We start from the raw sequence: 12,842 nt of genomic DNA, 5'->3' as shown, positions 1-12,842 counted from the left end.
TGTTTTAAGTTTTTAGCCCCAAAAGGGTAATCTAGCCCTGTTTTCAATGGCTCAAAATTTACTTAAATGGAGCCCATTTCGTAATTTTTTGCCATTTTACCATGCCAAAATAGTGTTTGTTTACTCACTGAGCGTTCTGATTGGCTAATAAAGGTTTATCAACCAATTAAAACTCCCGCTACTTAACGAAATATGCACGATTGGAAGAAAAATGCTAAAATATGCACTAACGGCGTAATTAGCGAGTTATATGCAAACATGCAAATGCATATAATCCGATGTCTAGTAATTATACTATGTGTGCATTTAATACAAAACTTTATCGCATGTAGGGAAATTATGAAATATGCCTGTGCTTGGCATGAGTTCAAAAGCATTGAAAAAGTTTTTACATGTTAATTGGGTTTTAGTAAAAAAATCAAAGAGTCAATTGTATATATTGTATTGAAGTACACATTCGCTAGATTTCGAATTATAAAAAGCACATCGAAATTGCAATCATTATGTCGATATCCTGGGTTACCATGATATCTTAAAGATCTTATCAGGATTATTTCAGTATGGAAAAATGGCAGAGCTGTATAGATCGTCTAGCGCCATCACTTTCCCACATTGAAAACTGCTTAGTGAAATCATGGTACAGTACGATTCAAACTTAATAACTCAGGCCCCGGAACCACAGACACAATAGAAAATCTACAGTCAGAATAGTAATCAGAAAACAATTTTAGAAGTAGCGTTAAGGGACGTGTGCGTACCCGAACTTGCACCTAACTTCCGAACCGCCATTAATAAGTTTATAAGTTTGAATCGAACTGTATCCTTACCCTTTACTTTTTAAGTCATCAAGGAATGTATGTATTGTGTCGCTCTGATGTGAATTCTGATCGCTTATTCAAGAGCAGTTTTGTATAAAACAGTACTATTTAAGTGAGCCATGTAAATATTGTACATAAGGATGTGATTGTCGGTTTGTTTATAAAGTGACTATTTTTCTTGTAAGTTTAGGCGATGCTCGGCGTAATGTGGAACTGAAAAGCCGTATGAACAATTAAAAAGTTATTTCTTTTAATATATCTTTGTTTTATTTTACACAAGTACAGTTTATTTAGGCTGATTTTTAGTGGATTGTAGCATGGATTGACAGGCTTTGGCGCTTTCAGACATTTTTTTACATTCATCTGTCTGCTTCCATTTTTCGCATCCCTGAAATAAATGAGCGAAAAAATATTTAGATAATCAGATTAGGTTTGTTCATATTTTACTCGTAACTCTTATAACTACTGAAATTTGAAAAGATATTCATAAAACTTTGAATACAGCGCAAGGAAAATTGAATACGTTTTATTCGAATAATATAATACGGTCGAATTTTTTATTGTATTCGTGAACAGATTTATCAGAAATCTAGTATTTTGATGACTTATGCCCTAAACTTATCCCCTCATTAAAGAGTTAAAAGTAGATCTCACACAGATGGAATGTAAATAATAAGTTTATTAAGTTGGTATTATATAAAGAACTCACTAAAACAGTGTTTGTATATATGCATATGTAGAAATTACTCGCAGGGCAACTCTCCTCGCTGTTGTCGTAATCATTGTATTTCCCATTCAAACATAACGCACCCACTCTATGTATAAGCCTTATCTGCTCTGGGTATTCATCAGCTAGACTTTTCAAATAGTTCTTGCTAGCATCCTCGTCTATTATACCTTCTTTCATGATGCCAATCCTGTTTAAAACGCAGCTGTAATCGTCGCACTGAAAACGAAAAAAAGTAAATTTTAAATCTATAGCCTCCGCCTACTTATACGTATACTGTCACTTTTGTACAAGACATTGTACAATTTGAAGGCGCAGGAGATGACAAAAATTGATATTCCTTACCGTAAGGTCCACGGAATCCTTTTTTACGCAGTCTTCTAAAGCTTCATCTACTGACTTGAATACTTCGAACGATTCACAACAATCGTCTTCATTCTGAAATAGCATTAAACAAAAACATAAAAATATACCTATCTATATAGGTAGGCATCCACATAAACCTTGTAAAGAACGCAGACGGTTATGAGCCGAATTTAAAAAAGGGGGAGACTTCCAATTCGCATTCAACTTTTTTTTTAATGCTACGATAGGGGAGCGCTTGGCCACGATCTCGCCTGATGGTAAGCTGAGATGTGGCCTAAGATGGAGCGTACTTCCCTAGAATAGTACCTGTTCACTCTCCTCTTGAAGAGGATCTCCTCCTCCACACTCAACTTCTCGTTCTAAAACGATTTTGATTTAAATATTTTAAAGCACCGATTTCTATTAATTTTTTTTAGTTATGAACGTTACGCACGTTAAGTACCTAAGTACATACATAGTGCTTCTATAATATTAAATTGTTAATTGTTTTTAAATATTTACCCGGAAATTGGCTAGGAAACAAAATATTTCACAAAAAACGTTATGAAATTACTACTTACTTACCTCATCACTAAATAAGTCTACGCATGGTTGTAATTCATCAAGATGTTTTACATCACCTGCAAACACACCTGCAAACACCTACAAAATCAGAATAAATTATTCAGTACTTCTACATAATAAGCAAAGGAAATAAAATATCGGTAGGCGTTTGTTTTTCAAATGCTATTAAAATCGCTTTTTAATTTTTATTGCCTACTTACCGGTAAATGGATGTTAAATGCAAAAGTCAGAACAAAAAATAAATTGAGATAATGGACCATTTTCACGTTAGCACAGGACAGTTATTCAAAGGCTTTGTTTACATTGGACATTTTATATGAAATCCAACAAAAGAGGAAATAATCATGATGAGGTTGCCGCATAATTACGATAATCTTTCTGGTGAAGATAATTCATTGACACATTACGATTATGTTGCGACCTTCCGCTTTTATGTGAAATCAGATTGCAGAAGATAAAATTAACACTAAACGATTTCTGGTTATTTAAACGATGAAAATGTGTAATTTTTCTTCTCATCTAGGTACCTAGGTATATCAGTCATCAGATTTTGACAAACTATGTATGTTGACGTTATTTTTGTAGTTAGGTGAGCTCTATCCTACTCTCAAATATATATTAAAAAAGAACTTTAGAAGTTTTGCACTTGCCCATGAAAAAAATGCTTTTATTTATTTATTAACTAGCTTTGTGCCCGTTGCTTCGCCCGTTTTGTCTAAAACCTAATAAATTTTATACAAAACCTTGCTCTTAAATCACTCTATAAAAAAAAAACCGCATCAAAATCCGTTACGTAGTTTTAAAGATTTAAGCATACCGTATTATACCTACTATGTAGTGATATCAACGAGTCCTTCGAGTGTCTCGTAACTAGATGTTAGAACCAAAAAATAATATGGCTGCGCCTGCAAGGTATGATATTTGCTTCCAAATGTTTAACAAGGAACCTAATTAGGTTCCTACATAATTATGTATTGTCATTTGTCCATCCATTATCACACGTAGCTACTCCCTGTAGGTACCTAAAACAGCTGATACGGTCTGCAAAATCATTCAATGGAACTGGGAACTTGTATTAGGTAGGTAACTTTATATTTTGTGCATCTTCAAACATTTTTCATTTGCGGATAGCTTAACCATGGTTAATTAAATTAAAATCTAGGTACGCATTTAGGCACTGTGAGAACAGAAACAAATAATATTTATCATAAACACTTTATTTTTTTAAACATTATTATGCTTCTATGCATTATAACTTATTGACCCAATCTACTTATAAAAAAGCACTAAGAAAGTGTAGTTGCGGATTATAATTACATTTATTTCAATGTGAATCTAAATTAATATTGCACTTAATAATACACTAAAAACTAGATACATATATTATGTACTTAAAATTAATTCAAAAATATTTTAGTGTCTTTTCACTGTTTGCTGCTGGCGCCAAAACTCTTCTCTATTTTCCAAAAAGCGGATTGCTTCTTCGGCTTGTTTCATAACAACCTGATTTTTCTTGTCTGCTATGGCCAAATCTGGGTTTTTAAGAAGATTTTCTAAGTATATTTTGTCAGACATTAATTGCCCCAAAACTGGACGGGATTTTGAACTGGTACGCTTCCCTCCTTTTTTCACTTGCTTCACTGATCCGATTGTATTTTCAATGGCTTCCTGAAACCAAAATAAATAGAAAATTATTTAATATAATAAAATTTATGTATAATAAAGTATATGTTCCTAAAAATATAATATAGTATGGATATGCCATAATTACAAGTGATAACTGCGTTAAAAACAACCGACTTCAAACTTGCACTTGCAAAATTTACAAATACCTACAGACAAAAATGCTCATAAAATAAAAACTACTGGGCCTATCCGAATAAAATTTTTATGGGACCAATTCGACACCATCCCGCATCGAACAAAAAGAGAATCACGTAAATCGGTTCAGAAACCTCGGAGTAATCGGTGTACATACATAAAAAAAAAAAAAAAAAATATACCGGCCGAATTGATAACCTCCTCCTTTTTACAAATTTTTCATGAGAATGTTTCAAAGGAAAGATGAGATTTTTTTATTCTCTGTTGAATGCTATATACCTATTCATTACCTGAGCTTTTTGCACTCCAAGCCTGAATTCGCTTAAATCAGGGCGCGCCCGCAGTCCCCTGTGATAATGCACCAAACTCATTTCAAACTCCCCGCAATAGTACAGTGCTTCAGCTTTCTGAAGCAATGCCTTTGCGTGCTTTGGGTCGAGTTTGAGTGCCGTTTCTGCATCTTCCAGTGCACGTCGAGGTTCGCCAAGAAGTAAATAGCATTTACTTCGGGATACGTATGCAGCTTTTTCTTCAGGAGCTAACTCTATCGCCTGAAAAAATAAATTAATAGTTATTTAAACTGAGTTGCTGTGTGAATATATGTTTCTGTGTTATCTGTGGTTACAGATTGCCGTTTATGTATGTATTGAATTATGTTTTTCATTATCTGTCGTAGTATTGCATGTTATGCTGAAATAATGAACACCTTATCAACAAACATTAAAGCCGTACGATATCTCTCCCTCATCATTTCGGCGCGTGCAAGAGCTAAGAGTGTGCCGGCGTCAGCCTCAGCTGGAATGTGCAATGCACTACTCCTCTCCGCTTTGTCTTTGATGTTGAGAGACAACTTTATGTCTTTAGAACCCATAACCACCGCCGCAGCACGATCCTTGTCGGTATAAAGTTCCTCCTGGCGAATACGTCTTTCCCGCTTTGGCTTACGACGGAACTTTTTCTTCTGGGGCTTAAGAGATTCCTTTCTATCTGCCGATTGTTTGTCATCTTCGCCAAATGAATCGATCTTCTCAGGAACAGCAGACGGTGGAGCTCTTTTGCTGATTGACGCTTTCGGTATGGGAATCTCTTCATCGTCATCCCCTACGCCAATTCGTACAAAACTTTGAAGAAATTCAGCGTCCTTAGTTGGTCCAAGTATGGATCGTACTTGGGCTTTGGCGTTATCTTCGCTTTCCATAGTTTTAGACGATAGTGCAAGTTACGAATTCCTTGTGTGGTTATGTAACATGTAGGTGTGTGAAGAGGCATCGATTCCGACGCCCGAGCTGTGGTCGCCATGGTGACTGAATGTGTTTTCGCACTCTCTTATAGCCTTCCCACTCGACAGTTTTGTAGCATATCTCCTGGTATGTAAACGTTTGGGTTTGAATTTGCTGCATATTGCTTTAATAATAAAACTAATGCTTCTTTCTTATACGTATAAACAATTATAGTTAGGTTGCTAGGTATACTTTATACGATATGGACAGTCTGAGTAGTGGGAGTCGTACATTACCTGGAGTCAATTCGCCTGTGGCCTGTATTTGTAAACATATCTCTGCTCAAAAAATAACCACACGGGGCACCACACCATTATCCAACAGTCACATTTCATTAGCGTACCTAATAAATATATAGTAGAGGATATCCATTAAGATCTACATTCACCCGTCATCGACTAGCAGTTAGCACCTGTGAATACTAACACTTGCTCATTCAAATTACCTTATCAAGAGAAGCAAGAGCTCGTTCATGATTCCCGTTCTTGGTGTGTCCGGTGGATTCGTCTCGGTACTTCTTTGCTTCTACAGGGTTGCTTGTTGGTTGCTCAGGCTCCTTGGTACGACCCATCTTTTAAACCTGCTTTTGAAATATTTAATGTATTTTATTATTATCTATATAGATTACTATTGCATATACCTAGCATACAATTTTAGAATATAATTTATGGCATTTTATGGAATTTACAAAAAAAAAAAATTAAGAAAGAAAGAAAGATCATTTATTTGACTCCACAAAATTGAAATAACACGATTAGCACACAATACAATTAGAATATGACAATATAATTCAAACACAGACTTTATGTTAAAATTAAAAATATATAGATATAGGAAGAGCAGCTTTATCATAAGCTGGGATTTGAAATCGAGCTTTTCAAATTTCGCTTCGCCAATAATCAACGGCCTTGCCTTGATCACTCTATTTCATATTCTAAACTAAAATATACTATAGAATTTAGAAAATAAAAAAAGAGAATACGTATTATACATGCAATATTCATGCTGCTGAGCTAATTGCCACCCAAGTCCCAACCGTATCTATTTAAACTCAAACTCTGTTTTTTTTTTCATGTTGACTTTGACAAGCATTTATAAAAGTAGTTTCATTTAACAACCGCGTTATATACTAACATTATTAGCACTTAAATGTTCTATTACTCATATTAGCTATAACTTATTTTTGTAGCTATAGGTACCTACGCAATCCCCTAAACATTATGTTGATTGATTGCTGTACCCACCCTTAGTTGTTTTGATATAAATTCACTTAGTTCATGAAAAATATTGGGTAAATATTTGTCAGCGGTCCTTACAAACAGCCATTAAATTTGATACATGATCTTGTTATTATAGAGGTTTAACAACAACCTATATTTTTTATTCTGAAATGATCACGAAAATTGAACCTTCTTTTGACCTCACACCCAGTTGCATTCTGCTTCTAAATACTCACTATTATAAATGTACAAATTGTTAACATGATTTAATTTATTTTGACTAAGGATTGGTAAAAAAAAAAGTTTCTTTAATAAATATCTACTTGGACACCATTTATAGCCATACGATTTGTTATACATACCAACGAACTGAATTTTAAAAGGTACCTGGAATAAAATAAGTTTATTTTTAGGCTGATAGAGCTGAAATTTTATGAAGGTAGAGCCTGTTCGTATTAAGAAGCAGGTAATATCTACTGCTAATTTCCGAAAAACAAAACTTACTATCTAGTATCTACAGGTACTTACTTAGTTACTTAATAATTAAAAAAAAAGTATATGTATACTCTACAATGTACACACAAATCCACCTGACGAACCTGGCATTGAGGTTAATAACGTCTAAAAAGTTCACTGCAAGTTTCGGAATAATTGCAGATAACTTTGGTATTGGCTTCGAGTAACTAACTGTCCAAATTGTTCATGCAATACTGCGATTTGCCTTATGAAAAATCGCTGCAATTTTTCATCATAATGCAGAAATTATACTGCATTGATTCGGTTCTTTTTTCACATGCATCTAAAAAAGCATTTTGAAATGATACGTAGATTTCAAAGCGAATTAATTAATTTTTTATTATATTAGGCGGTCTACAATGCATATCTTTATCTTAAAAAAATATACAATAGTCAATACCTATTAAGGAAAACGTTTTGATTTACAATTATATTTTTACTTATTACTTACTTTCCTATTCGTTAAATGTTAATATAACAACATTTTTTCTGAATAATTGGATTCCCAATGGTTAACCTACTCTCAGCAATATAGCTGATTCTTATCGATAAAATCATGTAGATTAGTCGAAACAAACGTTAACCGCGGAATAGAATTTCATGAATGTGTATAGTACCTATCAACCTATGTCCTATGCATGTCGCTTTCGGCTTTCGGTAACATTGGTAGGAAATAGATTTAAACTGAAATTGTACGCTCACGTTCAAGTAGTTGTAGGTACCTTTGACAAAATCGCACTAAAAGTATAACTTACTGCATGTTTGCAGCAATTTTTGTTATGAATCGAAATGAAATCGAAACCTATTCGTTTAGAGTAGTTACATAGTTAAAATATTTTCAGAAAAAATTAAGACTTTTCTTATAGTAAAACGCGTGTTCTCGTGACATCTTTTTTTATCTTTTTTTCTTTTTTATTTCCGTAGAGTGTTTTCGTTGACACTATTTATTTTTTTTAATTTTGTAGGTAAGTATGTCTATAATATTCACATTTTTTAAATTAGGTACTGAGAAAAGTGTATCTTACCGCTTTTCTGTATAAAAAAGCTAATTGCATTCATTTCTCTATGTATCTAAACTTTCTATTTTCATTTTTCAGTGCATAATATTGCCATAGAGCAATAAATTGCGCTTAGGTTAAATCACGCGAGGTTCGTGACTTACGACCACAAAAATAATGAAATTAGATATTTCAGCGGTAAAGGCTTTTACGATATCCGTTCGTATTTCCAGTTGTTGTTGCTTCGGTATCAATTCGTTATTTATTACGTGATTTGATCTTGTATTGACATTGAATTACTTAGTAGGTAGTCGATATAATTGATGTGTGCGTTTTGAGTGAATCAATAATTGAATACTTACACATACATACTTAGGTACTACATAACTTCATAAGTAGTATTCGTTACTATTGGGCCATTGGGGATTTAATTATTAGGTAGTTTATTATAAATCTTTATTATTGAATTGGTTTTACAAACGTTAAGACGACCAATGTTTGACCGGTAATTTTTTTAAAGACGCGTCCTCAAGCCATTTACAGTTACGAGAATTTGCTTTTGAATTTTATTTTTTTCTAAATGATATAAGTAAATACAAAAACAGGATACCTACTTAAATACAGAAGAAATAGGTAATTGGCAAAGTTAAAGATTACCTATGCGTAACTGTGTAGGTAGGTACTACTACATTGTACTTGTTTTATATATTAAAATTTGCATCCCTATTAAAAGGAAGATTACAAAAAAAATAAAATCAGAAAATTAGAAAATAATTAAATAAAATAAAATAACAACTAGATTCTTTCCTGAAGTAAAAAGTACCTAGATAAAATTAAAAAATATTTATCATCTTCTTTCTATATCCAAAAAGCAATCTATTTTTTAATTTTAATTATTACGAAATTTGTAACATATACCTAGGTAATGAGAAAGTAAATTTGAATTTAAATTGTGTTTTCCATATGGCTAAGTAGATTTATTACAAAAATATCATTAATATTCACACCGCGAAGATTTTTATCACCAAATTTAATAAAAAATAATTAAATTATTTCAAAGCTATTATTTAATAATTAACGAATTGCATCTTAAAACAATGTTACGTTTCAATTTTCATCGTTTTTTTTTTTCGTTTTAATTAAAAAACAAATAATAATTGCGATACGATCAACTCACCTTAAGACACCGAAGTTTTTATAAGTCACTGCATTCCCAAATTATTTCGAAATTAATAAAAGTACAACAAACAAATTGATTTAAATGAGCCCGATGCGCTCAAAGTTTGATTAGCGACTAAGTAACCAGTTGGAACTTGACTTACCCCGTCAAGGGGTTGGTTTGCCTGTCGGTTACTTTTCTAAGGGCGGTTGTCAACGAAGAAACTTTTTATTCACATTACCTAATTGATATAAACCTGCTTTAAAAATTTTGTTAATTGTTACAAAATACAGTAAATATTACCTAGCTAGGAATTAATTACTGCTTGGAGCTACATATTGAGGAATGCGAAAAATAAGGGATTATCAAGATCCGTTTTAATATAGGCTTTCATGTCCCATGTTTACATCTGTCCTTAAATAAATTAAAGGGAGGGCAACAGAAAATGTCGCTGCAAATTACTGTTTTATTTACTTTCCTTCTTTAACCTTTCTTTTTTCGCCTTTAATGTAGATAAAATTATTGACGACACGCAATGTTACTTCGTCGAAATTTTACTACACATTATCGTTTGTTTTTTGTTTGAAAAGATTTGTTTTGATAATCAAATAAATTAATGCATGCTTTTATTACTTACTGTTTTGTAATACCTATATTAGGTACCTAAAATGATATTAAAATTGGAAATTATATAGTATACCGCTGCTATAGTACTACAAACAGTTTAATTTGTAACGTATAATCATGCGACATTATTTCCTGAAGTGCATTATTTCTGTAGAATGGTATTTATTTAGGAGAAAATAAAGTTTACATTCGTATATCAAATATCAATGACAAGTATTGGCCCTAAATATTCGATGTTTTGCACGCTATGTTGACAAAGCCATTACAGAAATTAATGTATTAGCAAGGATTGGCCCATTAGGGAGAATATTTAATGACTCTCGTAGCTCTATTAAACAAAGGTTTTTACGTGTTCCTTATTTTTATGACAAAGAAATTGAAATTTTTTAGCATCTTATAGTTACCTTACTTAGTTAGCAAATACGGTCAAATATTTGTTTTATTTTTATTTAACTACTCCTTATAGGATCATTGACATTATAGGTACATCAGTAAAAATCAGTAAAAATTAAAACTGTACTAAGTATAATATACTCTAACTGCAGAGAAAATGAAGATATTATAGGTACATAATTAAAATTAAAGGGCGGCCTACATTTTTCGAAGTAGGTACACTTAGGTGTAAGGGTGAAATAAAAAACAATTCGACATCGATATATATTATATTTTCTTGTAGCATATATACAGTCTTAGAAACTAGGCACTTATATTATACGTATAAAAATTCTGATTTGTGAACAAACACGTTTATATGCAATTGATTCAGGTCCCATGGATTCCAAAGTGTATAGTTGTTTTGTTTGGTTGTTAGGTATATACGCTTTAAAATATATTATTACATAGGTACATATGTTTTTAATACAATATAATAAATTAATTATAACTCATAAATATTTTATTCTTTGTGCTTTCTTCAATTACTACAACCTGTCTCCTTTGTGGGACATTCAGCAGTATGTTGGTTGGTGCTATCTTTGCACGCTGGCGCGCTGGGTAGGTATGTGAGTATGTGACCTGTGTGATGTGTCACATACGAATTGAATTACTACTAAAATATGGAAAAAGGCTAAACTATATTTTGTATGTTCATAACTTAAGAGGAGGCTCCCTAAATTTTATGTGAATTTGCATTAATATTCTGAAACAGCCACACATACAATAAAAATGGAACTTTAGTATATATGATTTATTGGTTCTTTTTCTTTCCATGTACAAGACAGTTACGTAATTATAACATTTTCACTCGATTCATTTTTTATTCAAAAATTATGCCTTTTTTAAGGATTATTACATTTTTTTAAAGATTTACTTGGGCTTTGTCTAAAAAATAAATGTTAACAGTAAGAAAATATAGTTTACTATCCAATCCCAAGACATTTTTTCTCTAGATCAATTATTACTTTAGTTATAAACGAAATAAGAATTGAGACTTATGAGATTTAGTTTCGAGCTCGAACGCGATCAAAGAGCGCACGCGATATTCAACTTTATTACGGCTGTGTTAGCGTCTAGCACCGTAGCGGTCTAACCGGTCTCTCAGTGCCAGAAATTATGTTAGGGAGCTTCCTCTTAACTTCGCTTAATTAAAAAAAAAATATACATCGATTGATAAAAAACATTTTATCGATATTTAGATAATTAGAATTAAACTAAGCAACATATTAAACTTACTTACATTTGTACTTATTCATAGATAATAATCTCAAGCGTTTAAATTATCAAAATTACATAAGCTTAAATATAGAGAACTATGAAACTAAATTGTTTTGGCGTAAGATTTATTTCAGTTAAGGTGAACCGAGGCGATTGTGACTATCAATTTTGAAATTTAAACTTTACCTTTTGCCATAGCTGTCCAGTTAACAATTAGCATTCTAATAAACTATTTAATCATATATCTGTATTCTGGTGACAATAAGGCTGTTCAATGGACAATAGGTAATTCAGGAAAACAAGGGAACTATCATTGTAACGGTAGTCTTGTACATGTCTTGTACCTACCGGATCGTCGTAGTGGTAGATATTTCAATATAATTAAGCTGATCAACAGGATCGAGCATTCTTTCACCAGCTCTCTACAGTTAAGGTCGTAGAATTTGTTTCGTTAAATATTTTTTTTACGAATATCGCGACAGAGATTTACAAGCGCCCAACTCAAGGGCCAACAAGTGAATAAAAAAGTAAATCATAGTAATTTGCGAAAAATTTCGCGAAAACTTTTAAGATTGAAAGTTGGGCATTACCACAAAAATAAAAAGTGAAAATACAAGTTCGAGGGAGGAAATGATAAAGGAAGGATATTTTTTGTGAGTACCTATACCTAGTAGCATAATCCTAACATGATTCCTTTCCACCTAAAACCCCCGACTTTTGTATATAACTATAGGGATACTGGAGAGAATCACTCTCCTTCTGAGAGTGAGAGCAGTCTTGAAAGTAACGCGAGTTTTTCATCATACTATTATATTCCAAGTATTATCCATACTATGGATCCATATACCTACCGTTATCAAGCAAGCGTCTGAACCCACCATCAGACGAGTATATGCGTTTGAAAGTATTCCGTTGATACGAAAACGCGAAATACGAAAAAGGTATGTGGTATTTTTTAGAAAAAGTTGCTATTATTGTTATTACAAGCTCAAACTTTACAAGGTGTTAGTGAAAGGTTGACAATAGCGATTAATTTTGCTGAACATAAAATGTAAAATTATAGTATATTGCAATCTCAATTGTTAGAAGTAAT

At 32.4% G+C, this 12,842-nt stretch overlaps 2 protein-coding genes across 2 annotated transcripts; both read right to left on the bottom strand.

Annotated features, from left to right (window-relative positions):
* Nucleotides 1–1,104: 1,104 nt before the first annotated feature.
* LOC123706018 lies at nt 1,105–2,753 on the bottom strand. The gene is made up of 5 exons (XM_045655139.1): nt 2,676–2,753; nt 2,476–2,553; nt 1,891–1,983; nt 1,528–1,764; nt 1,105–1,206 (listed from the first exon to the last, which is right to left on the bottom strand). Exons 1-5 carry the CDS (start codon nt 2,733–2,735, stop codon nt 1,105–1,107), a joined length of 570 nt encoding a protein of 189 aa, XP_045511095.1. The 5' UTR covers nt 2,736–2,753.
* Nucleotides 2,754–3,743: 990 nt separating this feature from the next.
* LOC123706291 (outer dynein arm-docking complex subunit 4) lies at nt 3,744–5,506 on the bottom strand. The gene is made up of 3 exons (XM_045655486.1): nt 5,003–5,506; nt 4,587–4,847; nt 3,744–4,143 (listed from the first exon to the last, which is right to left on the bottom strand). Exons 1-3 carry the CDS (start codon nt 5,492–5,494, stop codon nt 3,889–3,891), a joined length of 1,008 nt encoding a protein of 335 aa, XP_045511442.1. The 5' UTR covers nt 5,495–5,506; the 3' UTR covers nt 3,744–3,888.
* Nucleotides 5,507–12,842: the final 7,336 nt, after the last annotated feature.

Source organism: Colias croceus, chromosome 3 (genome assembly GCF_905220415.1).
Source record: "Colias croceus chromosome 3, ilColCroc2.1".
NCBI classification, from domain to species: Eukaryota; Metazoa; Arthropoda; class Insecta; order Lepidoptera; family Pieridae; genus Colias; species Colias croceus.
The sequence above is the reverse complement of the archived record's forward strand: the minus strand, read 5'-3'. Positions and strand labels throughout refer to the sequence as shown.